Source organism: Bos indicus x Bos taurus, chromosome 6, assembly GCF_003369695.1.
Source record: "Bos indicus x Bos taurus breed Angus x Brahman F1 hybrid chromosome 6, Bos_hybrid_MaternalHap_v2.0, whole genome shotgun sequence".
Classification (NCBI taxonomy): domain Eukaryota; kingdom Metazoa; phylum Chordata; class Mammalia; order Artiodactyla; family Bovidae; genus Bos; species Bos indicus x Bos taurus.
Window position 1 is genome coordinate 61,017,872 of NC_040081.1, and position 26,779 is coordinate 61,044,650.

At 40.4% G+C, this 26,779-nt stretch overlaps 1 protein-coding gene and 1 pseudogene across 1 annotated transcript in view; one reads left to right on the plus strand and one right to left on the minus strand.

Annotated features, from left to right (window-relative positions):
* Nucleotides 1-947: 947 nt before the first annotated feature.
* On the minus strand, nucleotides 948-2,558 carry LOC113894615 (annotated as a pseudogene).
* Nucleotides 2,559-5,121: 2,563 nt separating this feature from the next.
* The window catches only part of SLC30A9 (solute carrier family 30 member 9), an 88,510-nt gene continuing 66,852 nt past the window's right edge, over nucleotides 5,122-26,779 (plus strand). Inside the window, exons 1-2 of the mRNA XM_027544386.1 lie at nucleotides 5,122-5,385; nucleotides 17,627-17,779. Of these exons, the coding sequence (XP_027400187.1) occupies nucleotides 5,274-5,385; nucleotides 17,627-17,779 (265 nt within the window). The 5' untranslated portion in view covers nucleotides 5,122-5,273. The remainder of the gene's footprint in view (nucleotides 5,386-17,626; nucleotides 17,780-26,779) is intronic.

The window sequence follows — 26,779 nt, forward strand, 5'->3', positions numbered from 1 at the left end:
CGCCAAGCTCCTCTGTCCATGGGGATTCTCCGGGCAAGAATACTGGATTGGGTTGCCATTCCCTCTCCAGGGGATCTTCCCAACTCAGGGATAGAACCCAATCTCCCACATTGCAGGCAGATTCTTTACATTCTGAGCCACCAGAGAAGCCCAGGAAAAAGGCTGTAGCCTCTAAAACCTTCCCTGTGCATGGGATTCTCCAGGCAAGATTACTAGAGTGGATTGTCATGGAGTGGTTGTCATGCCCTCCTCCAGGGGATCTTCCTGACCCAGGAATTGAACCCGTGTCTCTTACTTGTCCTGCATTAACAGGTGGGTTATTTACCACTGGCACCACCCTGGAAGCCCCAGGATATACATAACAATGTATCTCTTCAGATAAATACAATAAGACATACATAACAATATAGCTCTTTGTTCTTTTACAGGAACTAAGGCCCCCACCAGGTGAAAGAAGGTAACTGCAGCCTGGGCTGGTTGGAACCAAAAGGCTGATGATTGAGATTCATGGAACATCACTCCATTTGCTTACCATCAACCAGTCAGAGAAAGGTCACAACCCTGTAGACTTTTCTCCAAATTTTGCCCATAAAAACTCTTCCTTGAAACCCTTCTGAGAGTTTGAGCTTACTGATCATGAACCACCTGTTGCCCTTGTTTGGCCCTGCAAATAAATCTGCTCTAAATGCTGATGTTTTGATTTGTTAGGATTCACAATGCATCAGGCACATGAACTTGGGTTCAACAACGGTAGTGACCTCTGAGAGGCAGCGGTGACCAGTGACATGAAGCAAGATCTTAATTCCCTGCCCAGGAATTGAACCTGGGTAGCCTGGATGGAAACACAGGAATCCTAGCCACCAGACTAGCAAGGGCTAGAGACTGGAAGCTAATTTTCACTGGCTCTTACTCCCAGTGAAAAATTCATTTCTCACAGAGGCAAAAACTGTAAATGCAGGTACAAAGTTTATTATTAGACACAGCGTTACAACACGAGGGAGAGCACACAAAGAAACAGTTTGTTCAGTTAAGAGAGGAGCAAGGCAGAGATGCACACACTTGGAGAGAAAGGGTGCGGGCATCCCCCTGAGTGAGGAGAAGGGCAGTAAAGAGGCAGTTAAGTCATTTATATAGGATAGTTCTTTGCTTACCTTTGGCTAATTGTCTGGTTTCTTTTTCCCCACCTGACCTGCCCTAGGACCCTCCCCAACATGCGTGTGCAACTTTCCAAGATGGATTTCAGCCCAGAGGCCTATGGAATCACATATGCTGGGGTCTGCCCCTCCTTTTTATCCCCCAGGAGTCTTTCTGAGCATGTGAAATGTCTCCCTTGTCCCATGGAGAGGAAATACATGACCTCTTGATCCTTTACTCAAACAATGCTTAGCCCCTCTCTGCTCCTGTCATGACTGTTATGTGAAGGTGTCAATAGGAGACAGTCTGACTACTTACCCTGTTTCAGTTGTTATTTCCATTTCGGAGAGCAAACAGGAGGCTGGTTGTAAATGCCTAAACTGGAGCTCACCTATTCCTGCCTCAGTAGCACTATAGTCAAATGACTCATTAATTTTAAAATCATGTATTCCATTCAATTAATTTATTTGTGTCAGGCGCTGTTTTACCCCTGGGAACCAGCAATGGGCAAAACACAAGACTCCAGCATCATGATGCTTATTTTTCATTCTGAGAGACAGAAAATTATAATAAATGCATAGATAATTTCAAGTATATACAGGCATTTTGAAGAAAAGCATACAGGGCAAAGGGGTAGAGAATAAACAAGCCTATTATAGCATCAGGGAGGAAGAAATTTTCCTCTACCTTTTGAGAAATAGACTATTTCCTGCCATACCAGTAAATAAAGGATATCCCAGTCATCAGCGATTGCAATCACTACTGATTGCAGTCACCATCAATGGTGAGCTGGTGAGCCCTGGGGAACCTCAGGATTCCTCAGGACATACAGGACATTGTATGAACCTATAGGACACTGGTCCCAGATAGCTGAGGCATGTATCAAGGGTATGATTTCAGTGAGCACAGACTCTTGCATCTTCCCATACATAGACAGGTGCTAAATGAGGTATCTTGTATCCCTTTAATTAACAATAATCTTTTTTTTTTTAAACCAAGAACTCAGTTTTTAATTTCATCATTTCTTGCATTTGAAGTACTCCTCGATGACATCCTTGGCCTGAGATTCTTTGCCATAGTCCTTAACCACCAAACAACTGCAACCAAACCACTTTACGGGGTTTTCCCTCTCTGTCAATTTTTCAGAGGCCTACCCATTCCCCTAGTTTCTTGTTGTCATCTACCTTAATCAGGTTGATTTGATGCTCAGCACAAAGGGCCTCCACCAACTTGACATACATGGGCTCATCACGGTTGGATGCAAGCACACGTAGATGGGCTTGGCGCTTGTCTAAAGCTTTCACAGCTTCGCCAATTCCACGTGCTAAGCCATCGTGGATGAGCGCAGTCTTCAGCACCTCTTGCAGAGCAGTATTGACGTCTATTACACCTCCAGCAGCAATGCCTTCCTCGGCCACGGCAGTGGGTTATGGGTGGAGCCCAATCTTGAATGCACCCGAGCCTCCGCCTCCGCAGCAGCAGGGAAAGAGAGCAACAATAACCTTTTGATGTTCAAACTACCTGCCCTTTGTAGCAAAACTATATAACCTGATTCTCCCCTCACCTCAGAGCAGTTCTCTCCAGGTTACTTGAGATGCTGCTTCCCTGGCTTGAAGTCCTAAAAATTCCTGCGGAATAAAACATAACTCTCAATATTTTTTAAGTCTACACCTTCTAAGTTCTAGTTGGTCTAAGAGTTAAACTTACATCAGATGGATTACAGGATAAAATCAAACAAAAGTTCAACAACATGTATACATAGGAGAGACCCAGGAAAACTGAGTAACTCTCCAAAATGGCCAACTTGAATACCACCTTCAGTTAAAGAAAAAAGAGGATGTTAGGGGTGGTAGTTTGGGACTTCTAAGGGGAGGAAGGCAACTGAAAAGGAGACAAAAACAGCAGACGTTTGGTAAACAAATGTTTGATGGGTCAGCAAACACAATGGGACACAGAGGGGAATTTTAGCAGACTTTGCTAGGTTCCTCTGAGTCTACACATCTAGTTTGTACTATGGTTATCTATGGTGGTATCACCCTTGGCAGACACATCTTCCACATTCTTTTAAGCAGGTCGGGGAAAGGTCAAAGGTAATGAGTCTTTGACCTTAAAAAAAAAATCAGCCTAAACTAATACACATGCCAAAGAAACTCACTTTGGGGTGGAAAATCTTGCTCCCATACTATAGCTAGGGCGGTCAAGGCAGGTGTCGCTCTTTTGAGCTAAGACCTGAGAGCATGTCAGATAAACATCACAGTTAATGCTTGGTGAATATTGTTGATTGCTTTCTCCCTGGGACCACACTGACTCCTATTTACTTGTCTGCACACCTGCTCTACCCACATAAATCCTGAGCATGTAAGTCTTATATTACAGACAGGAGTCCCAGGTTCAGAGGTTAGTAAGGCAAGTTCTGATTCTGTGGGTACTTGCCCTCATGGTAATGGCTACACAGCAGTGTTGTGACATACTGTGGAACAGGTTCTGAGAGCACTGAGGACCAATTAGCCTAGTCTTGGGCTTATCCAATAAGGCTCAGGAGAAGGAGAGGCTCAGAAGGCCATTGTCCTTCCTTCCCATCTTCCATCCTGTTCCAACAGCATGGCCCAGGATCTGAGCCCAGAAAAAAGGAGAGTAGGCAGAGCCCCCCAAAGCTGTCACTTCTGCCCAAGTTTTCATGGGCTGTTAAGAAGCAAATAATTCACGTGTAGACATCCAAGCAAAGTGCCACAGTAGAAGCAAGGAAGACAGTTCAGTTCAGTTGCTCAGTCATGTCCGACTCTTTGTGACCCCATGGACTGCAGCATGCCAGGTCTCCCTGTCCATCACCAACTCTCGGACCTTACTCAAACTCATGTCCATCGAGTCAGGACACAATTTAAGTGACTGAACCACCGCAACCATGTTAGTCAGGGATGTTTTCACCTAAAAGTGTAGGCAAAATGTGGCTTCTTGGTTTAAAAGACTTATATAACTAAAAAACACGAGATAATTCAGTCTATTAATGATTTCAGTTCAGTTCAGTCGCTCAGAAGTGTCCAACTCTTTTGAGACCCCATGGACTGCAGCATGCCAGACTCCCCTGTTCATCACCAACTCCTGGAGCTTGGTGAAACATGTCCATCAAGCTGGTGATGCCATCCAACCATCTCATCCTCTGTTGACCCCTTTCCTCCTGTCTTAAATCTTTCCCAGCATCAGGGTCCTTTCAAAGGAGTCAGTTCTTCGCATCAGGTGGCCAAAGTATTAGAGTTTCAGCTTCAGCATCAGTCCTTCCTAAGAATATTCAGGACTGATTTTCTTTAGGATTGAATGGTTTGATCTCCTTGCATTCCAAGGGACTCTCAAGAGTCTTCTCCAACACCACAGTGCAAAAGCATCAATTCTTCAGCGCTCAGCTTTCTTTATAGTCCAACTCTCACATCCATACATAACTATTGGAAAAACTATAGCTTTGACTAGATGGATCTTTGTTGGCAAAGTAATGTCTCTGCTTTTTAATATGCTGTCTAGGTTGGTCATAGTTTTTCCTCCAAGGAGTAAGCGTCTTTTAAGTTCATGGCTGCAGTCACCATCTGCAGTGACTTTGGAGCTCCCCAAAATAAAGTCTATCACTGTTTCCGTTGTTTCCCCATCTATTTACCATTAAGTGATGGGACCGGATGCCATGATCTTAGTTTTCTGAATGTTGAGTTTCAATCCAACTTTTTTACTCTCCTCTTTCACTTTCATCAAGAGGCTCTTTAGCTATTCTTCGCTTTCTGCCATAAGTGTGGTGTCATCTGCATATCTGAGGTTACTGATATTTCTCCCGGCAATCTTGATTCCAGACATTCAAACAAAGCGCCACAGTAAAAGCGCGGAAGACAGGGAAAACGCCAAAGTTCCTGCGCAGCCACGCCTTCCCCAAGTGGTCAGGGTCTGGCAAGGTCTCGCGATTGGTCCTGCTCGCGCACGCCACTTCCGCTGTCTCCGCAGCTAGGTCTCTAAATGATGTTACCATTTCCGGGTTCGCTGAAGCCGCCTCAGGCGGCGCAAGGGTCGGTGTTCGGTAGTGTCCGGTCTATGGAGTCAGTTGGTGGCGGCGGCGGCGCGGAGGCAGCAGGCGGTGTCCGAGTGGGGGCCTTTGCCCCGCCAGGATGTTACCGGGCTTGGCCGCCGCCGCTGCGGCCCACAGATGTAGCTGGTCTTCCCTGTGCCGGCTCCGTCTGCGCTGCAGGGCGGCGGCCCGGGGCTCCAGCGACCGCCAGGGTGAGTGTCCCGCGCCGACCACTGACTCCGCGGAAGCCGGACTTGAAGACAAGGCCGGGCTCGGAGCCGGGTGCCTCGCCTCGGGCAGTACGCCGCCTTGCCCTTCCCCAGCCAAAGAACCTTCCTTTTGGCCCTCCGTCTTCGCAGTTCAGGCTACCCACCCTGCCGTGGCCCCTGACAGGCCTCCTTGATCTGGTCTCGCGTACAGTTCTAGCACGGCTCCCGCGGGAATTTGGGGCATTTCGCGGTCCGGTGGCATCCATGAAACCGACTACTTCGTTTCAGATGAAAGGTTACGTGAGCATCTTAGTGCATGGCGGTGACGGCCCGCCTCCTCCCCCAGTCAATAGGAAATTGCTGACTCCAAGTTCCAGGGTGTTTTAAGCTCACCGCCTTACCTTTATTGAGCACTTGTGACTCAGTGGATTTTCTTACCCTATTGCTTTTCTCATATGCCCAGCTTGTTTTATTAAATTTTCTGAGAGGAAGTTGGGAGTTACTACTTAACATTTACGAATAATTATTTAATATGAGACTCTGACAGTCCCGCAATTAATTGAATGAACTCAGTTCGGTTGAAGACTCTTTTTGGTGAAGAAATGTTTACTGGTTTACTGTTTTTATAATTCTTATCCAACAATCTTTTCTGACTCAAATTTCAGTTGGCAGTTTGCAAAATATCATTGAACTTGCAAGTCTGAGTCAAGCTTACCTCCGTTTTTGCCATACCAATAGTCCCTAGTAGGCCGAGAGGAACAATGAGGGAGAGACAGAATCAAATCCACTCCTAACCTAATCCCCCAGATTCTTGTGGGTGAAAAGAGAATTTAAAGAAACATTTCCCCAAAGTTTATGTTTGAAAAATCTTGTAGCATGTTTGTGACTTTGCAATAAAAGTTGGAAGTTGTAGTCATTCAAGTTTCTAAGTAACATAAGCTTTAGAAGCTCTTTACTGTGCAGGTATTTTGGCATATGGTCCTATTTTTGATTTGTAGTAAATGTAGAAACTGGCTCTTAAAATTTCAGAAGGGTTCATTTTAAAAGAGCTGTTTTGGAGACTTCGGTAGTGATAAAAACGTGTAACTGTGGAGTTTTCCTGTAATGGGAAATACACCTGATTCTCTTGTGAACAAGATGAATCATCTAGTTCTACCATACTCCAAAATCCTCATCTAAGCTTTCTAGCATGATTGCTTCTATTGACCAAGTAGTTTTGGCATTTTACACTTAAATTAGGTGGAGTGGCTGTTTGTTGTTGCTTGGTCGCGAAGTCCCACTCTGCAACCCAGTGGACTGTAGCTAAATTTAGTCTAAACTGCCTTTAAGTGTTGGTAAAAGGAGGTGAAATAGTGTAATTTGTAATTCATTATTCTCTGTTGAAATTTATGTGCTCTTCTCTCATCCCTCTGTGATAAGAATCGCCTGTCTTCACCAGTCACAATGACTGCAAAGTTGTTTACAGTATTTATTACCAAAAAATTAAAATGTGTTCTCATACTTAAAAATAGTAGATTGAAAAATAACCTTGTTGGTGAAAATTTAGTTTCAATAATACCTAAACAGTTTTTAAAGGGGTGACCATAATTGTTATAAAACTTCAAAGGGATTATTTAGAAAAAGTACTAATCAAGTTGGTTGCACCTAAGAAAGAAATATTGGAAGAACTTCTGGAGAGAAATTTCTAAAAATAAATGTTTTTACTTTGTCAAGAAATAAAGTTTAGTTTGTGCTTCTGAAAGCCCTGTGTAAATTTAAAAAGAGTAGTAGAGGAAGAATCTTAAGGGAAACAACTGCTTCTTGCTGCTGCTGCTGCTAAGTTGCTTCAGTCGTGTCCAACTCTGTGCGACCCCATAGACGGCAGCCCACCAGGCTCCTCTGTCCCTGGGATTCTCCAGACAAGAATACTGGAGTGGGTTGCCATTTCCTTCTCCAGTGCGTCCATGCATGCTCAGGCGCTTCAGTCGTGTCCGACTCTTTGCAACCCTATGGACAGCAGCCCATCAGGCTTCTCTGTCCACGGGATTCTCTAGGCAAGAATATGGGAGTGGGTTGCCATTTCCTTCTCCAAACTGCTTCTTATACATGCTCAAAGATGAGAAATGCTGGTGGGTCAAATTAACACTGTAAACTGCCGGGGTCCAGCCCCGGTGGATCCAGGGAATTCGAAGCGGGGATGGCATCGGCGAGGATCAGGAAACAACTGCTTAATTAAACGTTAATTAAGGATATAAAGAGTAATAGAATAAGGATAGCTCAGTGAGGAAATTCAGTGGAGAAAAGAGGCTGAAATAAGGCTAGCTCAGTGAGGAAATTCAGTGGAGAAAAGAGGCTGAATAATTCAGCCAGAAGGTGAGAGAAAGAACGACCTGGGGAGACCAAGTTTCGGTGAACAAGGCCCGCACTTTATTTTCCAAAGTAGTTTTTATACCTTAAGTTATGCATAGAGGATAATGGGGGAAGGGGTAGAGTCATGCAGCAAGCCAAGCTTTCTTCCTGCAAACTTATCATATGCAAAAGCTTAGGTGATTTGCATCATCTTCTGGCTCGGAGGCCTGTTAACACTTTGAGACCCTTTCTTCAGAAAACTTATTTTTCTCTAAAGGTGATTGGTCAGGAGCCACCCTCCAAAAGCAGTAGATAAAGTTGCATTCCTACAGAGCAAACGTGTGGTGGGCTATAACAAGAAAAAGAATTAACTCAAGGGTCCCAGGTTACAACCATTAAAGCTACTACTTACACCAATTATATTAATCAATACATTGCCAGGGACACAGCAGGTAAGGGATATGGAAACTTAGCAGCGAACATTGGCCCGACAAGTGAAAATCCCTTCACCAATACAATTTCTAATCAATCTTTTAACTGCTCAAAGGAATCTGTATTTAGACAGTTTAGAACATCTCATGCCTCTCACAGTTGGGAGGCTCTGAGCAATCACATGTGGCTGGAAAAACCTATTCAGGCAGGCTAGAGGACTTCCAAAGGAGTTTGTAGGTTGAAACACTGTCACACCCAGGAATTATTAACTGGAGCTGTAAGCTAACTCTTTTTTCAGAGAGAGGTAGTGGGGGACAGCCCCCTGTAAAGTCAGAGGTGTAGGTGAAAGCACAAAGCAGAAAGTAGGCAGACTCTGGTTTTGGGGGTAGATGCTCGAGAATTTCCAGGGGGACTCCTGAGGCTCGATTACGCCGAGCCTCCTTCCTCATGACCTTTGTCATGGGTGGAGCTCCTCACGCTGGCTCCTGGCAGTGATAGAATTCCAGTTGAGCTATTCCAGATCCTGAAAGATGATGCTGTGGAAAGTGCTGCACTCAGTATGCAATATGCACTCAGTATGCAATATGCCGGCTCCCAGCATCGTAAACATTTAAAGGCAACAAGGAGAACAATATTCGAGGGCGGTTCTGTCTGAAAGAAATATAATGTGTATCATGTATGTAATTTTGATAGCCGTATTTTAAAAAGTAAAAACAGATGAAATTTTGTTAATATAGTTTATCCAGTATATTCAAAGTATTTCAATATTATGATCAGTATAAAAATTATTGAGGTATTTTACTTTATCTTTTTGAACTGTTTCTGGAGTCCAGTGTGTATTTTACACTTACAGCACATGTTCAGACTATCCACATTTAAGGTACTCAGTGAACAGTGACTTCTGGGCAGTGCAGTTATAGAATTAGTATTCCTAATTTATAAAGAATTTTTACAAGCCCAGTAGAAAAATGGGCAAAGGAGATGAATGCATTCATAAGGGCATTCGAGTGACCAATAAAAATGCAAAAATGTTCCATATTTACTAATAAGTATAGAAATACAAATCTAAAGGGTTTACTACTAATTGCTTTCACATTAGCTAAGTTTTTCATAGTGATACTCCATATTGAGTGTGCAGGAAAGCAGAAACTCTTACTACTAACTGGGACACGTAGTTAGTTGGTCAGTGTTTTGGAGGTCAGTTATTCCTTGTACTAAAAAGAACCTTAAAGTTCTGTGCCTTCTTACCCAGCAGTTCTACTTAAAGGGATTTGCTTTCAAGAAATAACCAGATACATACTAAAGTGTGCACACAAGTTTATTATTAATAGTAATAAATAGGTAACAGTTATGAAGAGTATATTACAGTTATGAAAAATATATGGTATAATAAATACACCATATTATGGTGTATTTATTAAGGGCTGGTGATAGATGCAGCTGTTAAAAAAATATAATTTAGAAGAATATTTAGTGACTTGGGAAAATGTTCTTGATGTATATGTCTCACCTGTTTTTCATGTATTTGTACCTTGCCTCATTGACAGGGATTTGAGGTGGGGGGATACTCCCTTAACGACTACAAATCAATAGATGCAGGCTTTTGCTGAAATCCAAGATTAATAAAAGTATAGTTTTTACATAAAAAGATAGAAATTAACCTTTGTATTTTTAGATTTTTGTCTGTAACGTGCTGGTACTACCACATGAAAAGTAGAGTGGGGATTGAATCCCTTAAATAAGCAACAGGAACATTGACAGTTGTAAAAGACCGTTTTGGCAGAGTGGCAGCAGGATTCTGTGTAGTTCAGGTTAGTGATAAGGTTGCCTGTGGAGTGAGGTTAGCCACAGCATGTGTTTCATGCGTAGGGTTTTTGTGAGTGAGGATCATTCAGGAAGAGGTATCAGGCATTGTAGCCGCTGATTGTGTTGTGCTGAACAAGACAGACTTTCCACCTTTTTTGGAAATGAGGAATGAGAAACATACCTAAACATTGTAAAAGAAATAAGCCGAGTGGCAGTCTAGAAGCCTGCAGGGGCCATTTTATCAGTTATGCTGGCCTGGGACTCCAGCTTTTCTAAGGAGGTGGTGACTGAACCAAGTCATGACAAATGAAAATCAGCAAGCCAGGTGAAGATCTGGGGCAAAGAGCAATCCAGGCAGAGAAGACCAGACTTGTAGTATTCAGGAGCAGAAAGAAACATGCTTTGGCTGGAGTGTGGTTGGAAAGGGAGGGATGTGTGAAGTGAGATTTGAGAGGTATCAGGGAGACCCTGGTTCGATTCCTGGGTCAGGAAGATCTGCTGGAGAAGGGATCGACTACCTACTCCAATATACTTGGGCATCCCTGGTGGCTCAGTTGGTAAAGAATCCGCCTGCAATGCTGGATACCTGGGTTCAATGCCTGGGTTGGGAAGATCCCCTGGAGAAGGGAAAGGCTACCCATTCCAGTATTCTGGCTTGGAGAAGGTCATGGACTGTAATCCATGGGGTCGCAAGAGTCGGATATGACGGAGCAACTTTCACTTTCATAGCCTTTTGGGCCATAGGTTTAAGGGGCCAGAAAAGGAAATGTTTTAAAAATATCATTCTGACTACTGTTGGATTGGAAAGGGGAAAGGAATAAGGAGATCAGTAGAGGGTTATTAGAGTTAGCCACACAAAGAAGATTGTAGTTGGGCCATGGTACTTAGTAATGGAGATCAGTTCAGTTGCTCAGTATGTCTGACTCTTTGCAACCCCATGGACTGAAGCATGCCAGGCTTTTCTGTACATCACCAGCTCCTGGAGCTTGCTTAAACTCATGTTCATTGAGTCAGTGATGCCATCCAACCATCTCATCCTCTGTCGTCCCCTTCTCCTTCTGCCTTCAATCTTTCCCAGCATCAGGGTCTTTTCCAGTGAGTCAGTTCTTCACATCAGGTGGCCAAAGTATTGGAGTTTTGGCTTTAGCATCGGTCTTTCCGATGAATATTCTGAGAACCCCATGAACAGTATGAAAAGGCAGTGGAGATGGAGAGATGCAGATGATTTTGAGGCATACTTTGGGGTATAAATTATAGTGTGATAATACAGGTAGAGCATTTAGGACAGTGGCACTTGGTGAATCCTTAATATATTAAATATTCCCCCCCCTTTTCTAAGAAAATATTAAGAATTAAGCAAGGAAGTAGAGTTGTATGCCAAGATGCAGTGCAGAAAGTTGCATATTCTTTACATACGCAAAAAAAAAAAAAAAAAAGGATTCCTCGTTGCTTAGTCTGTTCTGGTGAAAAATCATCAGCACTAGTCCTGAAGGTTGAGCTAACTGGTGTAAGTCACCAGGCAGTCCTTTTGCTTGCCTGATGATTAGACCTGAAAGGGATTTTCCTGCATTTTATTTTGCTCGCTGAAAGTATAAAAGTAAACTAGAGACAATCAGTGTGCTCCTATTAGCAGAAATAATGTTAGAAGTGATTTAACAGTGCATATATTTTTAATTTAAAATTTTAGGTGTTGGGGAAAATACAGAAAAGTATTAAGATATAGAGTAAAAATTATGCATAATCCAGATGCATAATCCATTTAATAGTTGAAATCAACCTGTATTTTGCTTGTTTTTAAAAATGCAGCATCATGGTTCAGTTATACACACACACATATATTATCAGATTCTTTCCCATTGTATGTTATTACAAGTTATTGAATATAGTTCCCTGTCTTATACGGTAGGTCCTTGTTTATTTTATGTATAAAAAGTTAGTCGCTCAGGTCTGACTGTTTATGACCCCATGGACTGTAGCCCACCAGGCTCCTCTGTCGTGGGAATCTCCATGCAGGAATACTGGAGTGTGTTGTCATTTCCAGGGGATCTTCCTGACCTAGGGATCGAACCTGGGTGGATTTCTTGCTTTGCAGGCAGATTCTTTACTGTCTGACACACCAGGTGTGTATGTTAATCCCAAGGTCCTAATTTGCCTCCTTTGGTAACTAGAGCTTCCCTTGTGGTTCAGCTGGTAAAGAATCCACCTGCAGTGCAGGAGACCTGGGTTCGACCCCTGGGTTGGGAAGATACCCTGGAGAAGGGAAAGGCTACCCACTCCAGTATTCTGGCCTGGAGAATCCCATCCACTGTATAGTCCATGGGGTCACAAAGAGTTGGACACGACTGAGTGACTTTCACTTTCACTTTGGTAACTACAGGTTTGTTTTCTATATCTGTTAGTCTGTTTCTGCTTTGTAAATAAGTTTATTTTCGTCATCTTTTTAGATTCCACACATAAGCAATATGATATTTGTCTTTCTCTCTTTGACTTACTTCACGCAGTATGATAATGTCCAGGTCCATCCATCTGCAGTGGTCTCAAGTATAGAGACTGATCTCTGAAAGACTTAGGTACATGTTTATCTCTTGTCCTGAAACTAGCCTAAAGTAAAATACTTCAAACCATTAAGAAATCTTTTTGTTTTTTAGTTATTGTTATTGCAGAAGCAACACACATGGTAGATAGAATTGTCAGTTTGCCTGGCAGAAAGAGAGCTTTTTGTATTGTAGTCTGAAAAAGAAGGCCAAATTTCCTCCAAAAGCCAGAGTAAGTGGTAGGTGACAAAGCAGATTGGAGAGGACAAGGGGTGATCAGTACCAATGTCATTAGCAGCTGCAGAGACAGTAACAGTAAAATAAAAGCAGAGAAAAGTGATTGTTGCGGTTAGACAGATAAGATACCTAGCTCTGCAGTCTTGATGAAAAAACAACCCTTGTATATACAGCAATAAGAAGTTCCTTTTCCACGCCCATAGAGTAGTGAGCACTGAACTAAAGACGGATCTGTAGCTTAACGTAGCTTATTTTAGAAGTCATCTTGAAGAGAGTGTATAAATGATGGGTAATATTTTTTTTACTATCTTTTTGCCTCCCAGAATTAATTAACAAATTCAGTAATTTATTCAACAGTTGAGTTTCTACTGCTGAATTTTAGGTATTCTGTGTATTTTATTGAGTCAAATGTTGTCCTATATATTCTGCAGTTTCCTTGCAGTTTGTCTTGTATTATGCCAAATATGTACGTTGAAAGTTGCTGATATCTGAAATTCTTCTAAAGTTAAAATTTAATAATTTTTTGAAACAGTGAACAAGGAAGCTAACAAGATTACTAGGGTAGTATCACAAGGACACAGGAGTTGGGAATTCCCTGGTGGTCCAGAGGCTAGGATTATTCACTTTCACTATCGAGAGTGAGGGTCTGATCCCTGATGAAACTAAGATCCCCATGCCTTGGAGCAAGTAAGCTGGTGAGCTCTGGAGCCCGTGTGCCCAACTAGATAGCCTATGTGGCAGTGAAAGATCCTGTGTGATGCAACTAAAGCCCGACACAGCCAAATAAATAAATATTAAAAAACCCCTCAGTTATGGTTCAGTTCAGTCGCTCAGTCACGTCCGACTCTGTGACCCCATGGATCGCACAATGACAGGCCTCCCTGTCCATCACCAGCTCCCAGAGTTTACCCAAACTCATGTCCATTTAGTCGGTGATGCCATCCAACCATCTCATCCTCTGTCATCCCCTTCTCCTGCCTTCAATCTTCGCAGCATCAGGGTCTTTTCATATGAGTTAGTTCTTCACATCAGGTGGCCAAAGTATTGTAGTTTCAGCTTTAGCATCAGTCCTTCCAATGAATATTCAGGACTGATCTCCTTTAGGATGGACTGGTTGGATCTCCTTGCAGTCTAAGGGACTCTCGAGTCTTCTCCAACACCACAGTTCAAAAATATCAGTTCTTTGGCACTCAGCTTTCTTTATAGTCCAACTCTCACACCCATACATGACTACTGGAAAAACCATAGCCTTGACTAGACGGACCTTTGTTGGCAAAGTAGTGTCTCTGCTTTTTAATATGCTGTCTAGGTTGGTCATAACTTTCTTTCCAAGAAGTGTCTGTCTTTTAATTTCATGGCTGCAGTCACCATCTGCAGTGATTTTGGAGCCCCAAAAAATAGAGTCTGACACTGTTTCCACTGTTTCCCATCTGTAAGTGATGGGACCAGATACCATGATCTTAAGTTTTCTGAATATTGAGCATTAAACCAACTTTTTCACTCTCTTCTTTCACTTTCATCAAAAGGCTCTTTAGTTCTTCTTCATTTTCTGCCATAAGGGTGATGTCATCTGCATATCTGAGGTTATTGATATTTCTCCCCACAGTCTTGATTCTAGCTTGTGCTTCATCCAGCCCAGCATGTCTCATAATGTTCTCTGCATATAAGTTAAATAAGCAGGGTGACAATATACAGCTTTGACGTACTCCTTTTCCTATTTGGAACTAGTCTGTTCCATGTCCTGTTCTAACTGTTGCTTCTTGACCTGCATACAAATTTTTCAAGAGGGAGGTCAAGTGGTCTGGTATTCCCATCTCTTTCAGAATTTTCCACAGTTTATTGTGATCCACACAGTCAAAGGCTTTGGCATAGTCAATAAAGCAGAAATAGATGTTTTTCTGAAACGCTTTTGCTTTTTTGATGATCCAGCAGATGTTGGCAGTTTGATCTCTGGTTCCTCTGCCTTTTCTAAAACCAGCTTGAACATCTGGAAGTTCATGGTTCATGTATTGCTGAAGCCTGGCTTGGAGAATTTTGAGCATTCCTTTACTAGTGTGTGAGATGAGTGCAATTGTGTGGTAGTTTGAGCATTCTTATTGCCAAATTCAGACTTAAATTGAAGAAAGTAGGGAAAATCACTAGATCATTCAGGTATGACCTAAATAAAATCTCTTACGATTAAACAGTGGAAGTGAGAAATAGACTTAAGGGACTAGATCTGATAAACAGAGTGCCTCATGAACTATGGACGGAGGTTCGTGACATTGTACAGGAGACGGATCAAGACCATCCCCAAAAAAAGAAATGCAAAAAGGCAAAATGGTTGTCTGAGGAGGTCTTACAAACTGCTGTGAAAAGAAGAGAAGCAAAAAAGTGAAGGAGAAAAGGAAAGATACACCCATTTGAATACAGAGTTCCAAAGAATAGCAAGGAGAGATGAGAAAGCCTTCCTCAGTGATCAATGCAGAGAAATAGAGGAAAACAAGAGAATGGGAAAGATTAGAGATCTCAAGAAAATTAGAGATACCAAGGGAACATTTCATGGAAAGATGGGCTCAATAAAGGACAGAAATGGTATGGACCTAAGAGAAGCAGAAGATATTAAGAAGAGGTGGCAAGAATACACAGAGGAATTGTACAAAAAAGATCTTCACGACCCAGATAATCACGATGGTGTGATCACTGACCTAGAGCCAGACATCCTGGAATGTGAAGTCAAGTGGGCCTTAGAAAGCATCACTATGAACAAAGCTAGTGGAGGTGATGGAGTTCCAGTTGAGCTATTTCAAATCCTGAAAGATGATGCTGTGAAAGTGCTGCACTCAATATGCCAGCAAATTTGGAAAACTCAGCAGTGGCCACAGGACTGGAAAAGGTCAGTTTTCATTCTAATCCCAAAGAAAGGCAATGCCAAAGAATGCTCAAACTACCGCACAATTGCACTCAGTTTATGGTATGTGGACTGAATTAAGATCTGTTCACAGATATATAAAAATTACAACACTGGAAATTGAGAAAATTGAGAAAATTGAGATTATTGGAAGTTGAGGCTATTTTCATGATATTAAGATTTTTTTTTTTTACTTGCAATGGTGGTATAGCTATGTTTTATCTTTTAGAATGCATACTGAAAGTTTTATGAGTGAAATTATTTTATGTCTGAGATTTGCATCAAATTAATATGTAGATGAGATATTGGTGAGGTAGAGATACAATGAAGTTGTCCATGAATTGATAATTGTTGAAGCTAGGTAAGAAGTACATGTATGTTTATTGTACTGTTTTTTTCTACCTTTGTATATATTTAAAATTTTTTATAATAAAATATTTTTAAAATTCAGGAGAACTTTGAACAAGATCGAGGATCAAGTTACGAATATATTGTCATCTTCTGAGGCAAGACTTTTAGATTAGTAATCCCTCTTTAAACACCTTAGCACAATGTCTATAGAAGTATTTCATCAGTGGATTAAAAAAATGTTAGTGGTATATTGTTTTTGTTTGGTAATAATCACAAAAGATACTTTGAATAGGGCTGACAAGTCAGAACACCAGTGGTGGTGGTGGTGAAGATGCTTTCCTGGAGGGTGGTTTTCCAGGGAGGGTTTGCTTTAGCCTTTAGTGACATATTTATTTTAATATGAAAGAAGATACATTGTTATATTTGCTTTACTCAGCCTTTAATAAGTAGCATCAAATGACAAAAAAAAAAAAAAAAACCATACTGGGCCTTCAACAAATATTTGCCAAATGAAAGATTTAAGTTGGCATCAGGAAGTTTTTCAAGAAAACAAGTTCTAAGCCTGAAATTTGAGTGAATACTTAAGGCTGCCTTATGTCCCTCATGCTTTTCAGATTACCTTTGATATTCACAGTAATTGATGTTCCTGATGAATTCTCTGAGCCATTAAAAAAATATTTATTTTCTTTGATTTCAGAAGGCAATCTGCACATGCAAGTACATGAATTAACGTTTTGGGAAGATCATTATTAAGCAGTTAGAAAAGTTTGAACTCTTAAATGTTTAACTTGACTGTTTCTAATGATATAATTTCACTATTTTACCTAAATTTTAGAAAATGTATAAATTGCACCTAAACAAGGTTTTCAAGTTTCAGTCCTAAGCATAAAAAGTAACAGGGAGACAGGGTCACCCAAGAGTAGAGACAGATTTACTTTTCTACCACTTTGATGCAAATGTGGACTACATTTTTCTATTTCAGCCCTCCAAAGCCCACAATCAACCCAGATGTAGCAGCTAACGTGCTTTGTAATTAGACTTCTATTCTTCCCTCAATATATACTCATCATCATTATTCCTCATATACTGAGGAATCTCTCCAAATGTTGATTTATTTATCTGATTTTAAAAAATCAGTGACAGTATGACTGACTGATTCATATAATTCACATAGTGAATGTGAAATGGAAGAGGACCGAGTTTCAGCTAGCAGAGGGAAGACGCAATGTAATTTTGAGTAGAAAGCCCTCATGACCTTTCTCCTTTCAGAGTTCTTATTTTGAAAGGTATATTATGCCATTTTCTTTTAGCATGCAACCAACATACAAAATAAAGAGTACCTTTTATATGCCAAAGACCTTTCAGAATAGCTGAATAATATAAATGTTTATTTGACTTTATGTAATTAAAAAATTTCTATATAAATTTGCAAGTGAGAAAAGAAGCAATGTTATCTTTATGTTTCCTTTACAGAATATGGACGCTGTATACCTAAGGGCCGGTGAAACACCTGTACGGAAAGGGTGGCTTAACGTTGTGCATTTGGGTATTTAACAGAGTACAGATTTTACTGTTATTTTGTTCTCTTTCTAATCATAGGTAGGCTTTATTGGGTATAAAAATCCTTATTACTAGTTTGTTTGAAATTTAAATTTTTTTCTTTTAGAATGGCAGAGTTTAGTAACATTTGGAAGCTTTTCAAACAGTGTTCCATGCTGTACACTGAATCAAGTAAAGTTGTATTCCACAAATGTTCAGAAAGAAGGACAGGGATCACAATCTCAGAAAATGGAAAAAGTACCTTCATTTGATGAAGCAGGTATGTATAAATCTTTTAAAAAAGTTTTTTTCCCCCTGTATATGGGAATAGTTTGCATGAGATTGTTCCTTGAATGTTTGATAGAACTTATAAGTAAAACCATCTGAACTAGTGTGTTTTTCATGAGGAGCTAACTTAATTTCTTTTAATTTTTCTATTTCTTTTTGACTCGGTAAGTTCCATTTTTTTTCCAGTGATTTATCCACTTCAACTAAATTTTTAATTTATTGATATAAAGTTCATTATATTCTCTATATACATTTTAAAATAGCATATGTATTCTTTTTAATTTCATTCCTGGTGGTGGTTGTTTACTTGATTAATTTTGCCTGAGCTTTGTCAATTTTATTATTTTTACTAAGTGATAATTTTTTTACTTTCAATCTTTATATTGTATTTTTGTTTCCTATTTCATTAATTTCTACTCTTACTTAATTATATTTTCCTTTCTGCTTCCTTTGTATTTATTCTGTTATTCATTTTTAAGAAAAAGTATTTATTTGGCTGGGCTGGGTCTTAGTTGTGGCATGCGAGATTGCTGGTTGCAGCATGTGTCTTTTAGGTGTTGCATGCAGACTCTTAGTTGTAGCATGTGATCTAGTTTTTTGACCTGGGATCAGACCTGGGCCCCTGCACTGGAGCTTGGAGTCTTAGCCACTGACCACCAGGGAAGTCCCCTGTTAATCATTTTTAATGACCAGTTAGCTGTTTTGCTCATTAATCTTTAATTTTTAAATTGTTTTAGATCCTCATTAGTTATCTAATATAGTATTATATGTAATACTATATAGTAATATATATATGTCAATTCCAGTCTCCCAGTTTTCCTGTCCTTTGACTTCAAGCTTTTTTGTCCTAGTTTGATAATCTTTGTCTTTTAATGGAAGGTTTGGTCTGATTACATTTACTACAGTCGTTGATATATTTGGACATATTTCTGCCATTATATCATGTGCTTCCCTGTGTGTGTGTGTGTGTTTAATTTTTTTTGCCTCCTAATAAAATCTTAGTTTTCTTATTCCATTATCCTCTTACCCTCATATACGCAACGTACACACGCTTGCTTGGGAGGTATATGCTTTATGTATGTGTTAAGTCTAAGGGTAATTGAAAAGTTTACTTTCCTTCTGAAACATACAAAGGGTTTGGAATGTTCACTGTGGTCGCCCATTCTCAACTTACATGTTATTTGCTGGCTGGTAGCTTGTATCTGTTCTCCTCTCTTTTCCTTCTCTAAAATTTATACCATTATTTGTTTAAATTTTTAATCTAATATCTTTGTTAACCATCTTTTCTTATGTCTCTGCTTTTCTATCTGATGTGTCGATACATCCTATAGAAATTTCTTTAGGTGAGACTCTTTCATGGTAAAGGCACATTTAATACATAGCTTATTCCATTGTCTTTTGGCTGACACTGTTAGTGCTGAGAAGTCAGATATCATGCCTTTGTTTTCATGTCTTTTCTGTTTGCTTTTAAAATTTAACTTTATTTTGAAAGTCTTTTTCTTTGGTGTAAAGTTTAGTTTTACTATGAAATGAGTGAGGTATATTACCTTGCCTGAGATTTGTTGGGCTTCCTGGATCTGAGAATTGTTTTTCTACAATTCTGGAATTCTGCAGTTCTCTGTCACTGTTGCTGGGCTTCCCCAGTGGCTCAGCGGTAAAGAATCTGCCTACAGTGCAAGAGCCATAGGAGATCTGGGTTCCATTCCTATGTCAGGAAGATCCCCTGGAGGAGGGCATGGCAGCCCACTCCAGTATTCTTGCCTGGAGAACACTATGGACAGAGGAGCCTGGTGGGCCTCGGTCCATAGGGTTGCAAGCAGTCTGACACAGATGAACTGACTTAGCATGCGTCCCTTGAGGTGTGTATTATTACTGCTTCTCAACTCTCTCTTGGCCTTTGGAACTCTATTAAGAAATCTGAAATGTTTACTGCATAATTTTTCATGTCTCTAAACCTCTCTGACATACTTTGTATTTCTTTATCTTTCTGGCCTGACTCCTGGATTATTTTCTTAAGTCTACGTAGTATACTAATTTTCTCTGAGTAGTTGCCTCTAATCTGCTGGCTGGTACCATGTTGGGCTTTTTATTTCTAATGATTGTATTTTTCATTTCTAGAAATAGTGTATTTTTATTTTTCAGCTTGCTTGGTTGGTCTCTTGTGTGTTTTCAAACTTGTCTTTTATTAGACATTAAACATAGCTATTTTTATATTCTATGACTGAAAATTCTGCTATCTGAAATATTTTGGTTTTATTGTATTACCTTTTTCCTTCATTTCCAGCTTTCATTCATGATGATCTGTTTTTAAACTGAGAATTGTTCATTTTCCATGTGGTTTAATATCTTTGAACTATTTGATGTCTCTGATTGAGAATGTGTTCCTGCATAGAGAGTTTGCATTTGCCTCTCTTAGCTGCTGGGGATACAACTTGGGACCACATTAAATTAAATCGTCAGCTTAAGATTTTTGGACCATGTTAGCAGTATGAATTCAGACTGTAAATTTGTGTGAGCTGCCTTATCCCTAAGATATCCAGTGGAGTTTTTTCTTCTCCACTACTTAACACACAAGTCAGGGCAGGCTTACTTCCTTGCTGACTCCTTTTCTGTGTTTTTTCTTGTTGTTGTGTAATCTCTCAGTTGTGTCTGACTCTTTGCAACCCCATGGAATGTAGCCTGCCAGCCTCCTCTGTTCATGGGATTCTCCAGGCAAGAATACTGGAGTGGGTTGCCATTTTCTTCTTCAGGGGATCTTCCCAACCCAGGTATCAAACCCTAGGCATCTCCTACATTGGCAGGCAGATTCTTTACCACTGAGCCATCAGGGAAGCCCCATATGTGTTTTATAGGTCACAGTTATGCCTTGTCTACCTTTGTTTCTGGATATCTCCTGTTACCAGAATTCTAGAGAATTCTGCTAGAGATGGAGACTCTAACAGGAGATACCTAGAAACAAAGCTAGACACTTGGCATAACTGTAGAAATAGAACCTCAAAGAGTGTAAGGGTCAACAGAAATCATCAGGGAAGAAACTTTGGTGTGCTCTCTTATTCTATAGAGATCCTGCTTTCCCTTCATTTTTGCCCCCTTCAGATCATTTTGCTAGCTTAGGAATGCATTTGAAAAGATACATTTTCAGGATATCTAGTCCACTTTGCGGCATTAAAAAGAAGTCTGTATTTATTCATTAATTTATTGAAGAAGTATTTATTGAGCACTTTTTATATAGCAGCACATGAGAATGAGTTTATATTTTTTATTACTGAAACAGAAAATTAAGCAAAAAAAGTATAGTAAGTACTGTGGTGGAAGAAGTGCTGTGTGCTGGAGGGACACCTGGGTCTTGAGTGGCTGGGGACGGTTTCCATAGGGAAGTGCTATCTGATTAGTGACCTGAGAGTAGGTATTGGTGTGATGAATGGTGGGAAGAAAAGATAACACTGCAAGTAGTTCATTGTGATCAGACTAGTGAGTAGAGCACCTCATGGTGGGGTTGGTAGTTTTGAAAGGGGTGAAACTCAAGAGGTAAACAGTAATCAGATCAGGGTTTTGTTCAGGAGTGTGGACTGTTTCAGAGGCAGTGGGAATCTGTTGGAATATTTTGAGAATAGGAAGCACTTAATCATATTTAAGATTTTAGAAAGATAACTAGATGCAGACTGGAAAATAGATTGCAGAGGAAGGAACTGAAAACGGATGTGAATCAGGCTCTAGACTAGGCTAATGGCAATGAGTTTCTTAAGGGGGTAGGCGAGTGCAAGAAATTTAGGAGCTGAATAATTGACTTGACTGAATTTGGTGGACTAAAAGAGAGAGTCAGTAAAGGACAGTGCATGGTTATTGGATTTGACTGGGCTTTTGTATTGGTGATTTCATTGACTTCTAAAAGTAGAAATACCAAGGCTGGAATGTGTATTAATGAGAAGTTGAGGGCTCAGTCTTGGACATCTGAACTGTAGGTGCCTCTGGGGCATTCTAACAGATGACGACTAGTAGGCAGTGGTTGTACTACTTTTCTACTGTGAGACATCATCTCTTTGGCTGGATTGCTGCAGTAGCCTCTCTGGGCTCCTTGGTTCCACTCTCATTTATCACTGTATTTTAGTCAAACCATTTTTCTTTTGGTTCTTAGAAAACAAGAAAATACCAAGCTTGTTCTTGTTACAGGGTGTTTGTTCTAGTTGCTTTAACTTTCCATGATGCCCTTCTTCATCTGGCTGACCCCTTTTGGTAATTTATATCTTACATGACATGTCAACTCTGCACACCCAGTCAGTCCTTGATATTACAGTAATTTTAATTCTCTGTGTGGACATCACTTATTACTAACTGATATTTTCAGTATCTGTATTATTTATTTTTTCCCCTTGTTTCCAAACCTCATCATAGCAGGAACTTCAGTGCTTAGCTGCTGCTAAGTTGCTTCAGTTGTGTCCTACTCTGTGCGACCCCATAGACGGCAGCCCAGGAGGCTCCCCCATCCCTGGGATTCTCCAGGCAAGAACACTGGAATGGGTTGCCATTTCCTTCTCCAGTGCATGAAAGTGAAAAGTGAAAGGGAAGTCTGTCAGTTGTGTCCGACTCTTAGCGACCCCATTGACTACAGCCCACCAGGCTCCTCCATCCTTGGGATTTTCCAGGCAAGAGTACTGGAGTGGGGTGTGGTTGCCTTCTCTGTCAGTGCTTAGAGTACTTTGCTTATAGTTCAGTTCATTGCAGTTGCTCAGTCATGTCTGACTCTTTGCGACCCCATGAACCGCAGCACGCCAGGCCTCCCTGTCCATCACCAACTCCCAGAGTCCACCCAAACCCATGTCCATTGAGTTGGTGATGCCATCCAACCATCTCATCCTCTGTCGTCCCCTTCTCCTCCTGCCCTCAATCTTTCCCAGCATCAGGGTCTTTTCCTATGAGTCAGCTCTCCACATGAGGTGGCCCAAGTATTGGAGTTTCAGCTTCAACATCAGTCCTTCCAATTAACACCCAGGACTGATCTCTTTCAGAAAGGACTGGTTGGATCTTCTTGCAGTCCAAGGGACTCTCAAGAGTCTTCTCCAACACCACAGTTCAAAAGCATCAATTCTTCTGTGCTCAGCTTTCTTTATAGTCCCAACTCTCACATCCATACATGACCACTGGAAAAACCATAGCCTTGACTAGATGGACCTTTGTTGGCAAAGTAATGTCTGCTTTTAGTAGGGGTTTAATAAATTTTGTAAATGAGTAAATGCATAGAGTTCTAACCTGGGGATAAAGATTTAGGAGTTTTTAGCTATATCCAGGTGGTAACTGAAGTCATAAGTGTGTTTGAGACAGTACAGGGGGATAGTTTAGATTGGGGAGGTAAGAGCTAGTCTGAAATCCTCAGTGAGTAAGGGACAGGTGGAAGAGGAGAAGCTTGCAAAGAATAGTTGAGGAGGAACAGCCTGGAGAGGTAGGAGAAAAGCCAAGGAGAGGATGGTGTTAGGAGAAGAGTGTTTGAAGAATAATAAACATTTCAAGACCATCTTTCCTTTAGTTGGATGTCTTTCACAGGAAAGATTTTACAGATTCCTTGAGAAATCTGTGTTTATGTTTATCTAGGGAAAGAGCCAGAGAAGGCAGTGGCACCCAACTCCAGTACTCTTGTCTGGAGAATCCCATGTACGGAGGAGCCTGGTAGGCTGCAGTCCATGGGGTCTCGAAGAGTTGGACACAACTGAGTGGCTTCACTTTCACTTTTCACTTTCATGCATTGGAGAAGGAAATGGCAACCCACTCCAGTGTTCTTGCCTGGAGAATCCCAGGGACGGGGGAGCCTGGTGGGCTGCCGTCAGTGGGGTCGCACAGAGTCTGACATGCCGGAAGCGACTTAGCAGCAGCAGCAGCAGGGAAAGAGCAAATTAGCCAAGAGGGCGGTGGTCAGGCTCTCTCACCCCCATACCCTCTCACTCTTGCCCCACGTTTTGTAAATAATGATTATGTAACAGCTGAGATCACTTATAGCACTGTGCATGCACGTGACAAGGTAACCACTTGGCCACAGGCTACCATGCTTTTGTTTTGTATGCACGTATATATAAGCTCCAGCTGAAAAAGCCCTTGGGGCTACGTTATGGTTGCAATATGGTGGTGAGGCTGTGAGGACCCTCACAGACCCACAGCTGTGTACGCTGGGTCAATCACGAGAGGAGAGAACACAGTGTGTCTGCTGCTGCTACGGCTGCTGTGCCAGCCCGGAGAGAATAAACACATCTGCAGTTTCTACGGCTCTTCTAGTTTTCTTCCAGCCTCTTAGCTCACACCTTACCTACCCTGGGTTCAGTGAACAGTGTGCACGGTGAGATACTGCAGGACAGTTTATCATGCCTGTTCTTCATCCTTTTCCCCAAGCCGCATCCTCTTTTTGGGCTTATTATCCAGTTTTAGTGAGTTTCTTCTCTTTTCCTTGTGATGAAGAACTGCTGGGGTAAATATTGAGAGTCTGGTATTAGAGGATGAAGGAATGGAGAGGATCATGAGTCCCTAAGTTCAAGAAATAAGCATATTTATTTAGAACATTGAGAAGAAACGGGTCGTGGAATAATGTAATTAAAGGTAAAACATGTTATAATGCTATTGTGAGGTGAACATTGACTCAGGCAAAGATATTTAATGTTGGTTCTACTTTACAGAATGCTTGAAATTGAAATCTGTGACTCAGTTTATTTTTTCTCTGCTGACTTGTGAAATTTAAATATTAGTTTATTCTATTATATTAGGACTACATTGTTTACTGATGGTTTTATTTTGGGCTTAATTTTTCAGAATCTTCTTAGGCCAGATTAGACCTTGTTAGGCATCAGATTGGAGAAGGAAATGGCAACCCAGTCCAGTATTCTTACCTGGAGAATCCCATGGACAGAGAAGCCTGGCAGGCTGCAGTCCATGGGGTTGCAAGAGTTGGACACAGCTTTGCGACTAAACTACCAACCATCAGATAGACAGCAAGTAATTGCTTGATTGAAAGATAATTTGTATATTTAAGAGTTTGAGATTGACTTTTGAATAATTCAAATCACATGATAAAGTCAGAAACAGCTCATTAAGAGGCAGAGACTTGCTAAGGAATCGTTAAGTTTTTAAGGAGCATTCAGATGTTTTAAATTTTAGTAAAATCAGTTTTAATTTTGCTAATGACAGCAGATGTGTGGCAAACAGCCAGGGCTTGAGCTTAAAACAAAATGTCTGGAGATATTCATGGATAGCATGTCTCGTTGCTTATTGAAATCATCAAGACTCTACTCCAGGGATCCAGTGTAAATTTATTAAGATGTGGTATGTAAAAAAAGTATTCCTACATGTGTTTGAGCTTTTTACTAGCATTTCTTGTTTGTGAGTCTTAACACTATATATTTAGTAATATCTAGACAGTTTGTGCTAAGAAGAATATCCAAAAATATCAGTATTAGAGCACCTCATTTTATGTGATTTGTTTGAATGACTTTCATCATTGTAGAAAGAACGGCTGTCTGTGAAATTTTAAATAGTAGATTTCAGTTGTTCATACACTAGATGAGTGTTGAAAGCTTAATATTCCACTACCCCACCCCTTCACTTTTATCTGCCCAGGGCTCTATTCCCCAAAACAAAATTTTAAGTAATTGATAAACGTAGATTCTGTAGATAAAGATGCTTTAGAATTTGTTTGCTGTATAGCCAGACAGAAATAAAATATCAGTCATTTAACTGATCAGTGTCAAATATTGGAAGCCATAGTTACTAATTAAATAGAAGTGTTTTTAGGCCTCTTTTTTGTTTGTTTTTAACCAGTGTGTCATTATAACTTACTTAGAATCTGATGAACAGTAAAAAATAAAGCCTTTTTGGATTTTCTGTATATGTTTTAGTTATGAAAACATAATATACCATGTAAGTCATTTCCCCAGTGGCTTTCCCTGAAAAATAATTGAGAAATATACTAAATATTACAGGTAAGATTTTTTTGCTTATATTTAGAAGAGAGTTTTGTTTTTGATAAATAAATAAATAGGCACAATAGAATAAGTGCCTATTCTGTTGATATTTAATTTATACATAAGAGCGTTAAAAGAAGGTAAATCAATGGATTGGCAGAAATTTGGATCAGATAGCAATAGCATTGTTGAAAGAATACTCTGAGGTAACCATTCAACTTCTCACTTACTGGTGTGATAGACTGAATATACAAAGAGAAAACTGAAGAAGTAAGTGGACTCAAAAAAAGATATGTCCAGGAATTGAAACAGAAGATACTGGCCTCTGGGTTTGTAAGCAGGCACTGGCAGCCAGAAGTTTGGCTCATTTGTGATAATGGATCTGTAAGTGCTACATGCATAGCCAGACTCAGACTGTGAATTTACCCATCCATCCTCCTATAGGAGGCTGAAGCTAGCCTCTTCTATTTGTCATCTGGGGCTCTGTGTTATAGGAGGCTGTAGGGTAGGTGGAGGCAGCAGAAAGAACAGGAACTTAAACCTTTTTGCTGGCTGGCATACTAAACTGGAGCATAGTTATTTCACAGTGGCAGTGTGAGGTCTGGTTCAGGACAGAAGGGTCGGATTGAGTTTTGGACAATAGATCATGAAGAGGAGAGTGAAACAATATATCCTATTCAGAATAAGACTGCAAATTCCAAAATTTAGAAGTACAGGAAGGGTCATATTGTAATATATAAGTTAATGAAATCAATGTATTATATACACCTTAACTTTATGTCAATATATCTCGGTAAAAAATGCACAAAGAATTCTAACACAAGAAAGCCAACAAAATCAACAATCAAATATGAATTAACTCCAGATAATTTTAAAATAACAGCACAAATTGCTTCAAATAAGTTTAATGTCCTCAAAAGAATAAATGAAGTACTCATATTTTGAAATACAAACTGACAGAAATAAAAGCATAAGAAGTAGATCTGGACGAGCCAATGAGAATGCCTAGAAATGAAAGTGTGGTCATTAAAATAAGAATATAGTATATTGAATGG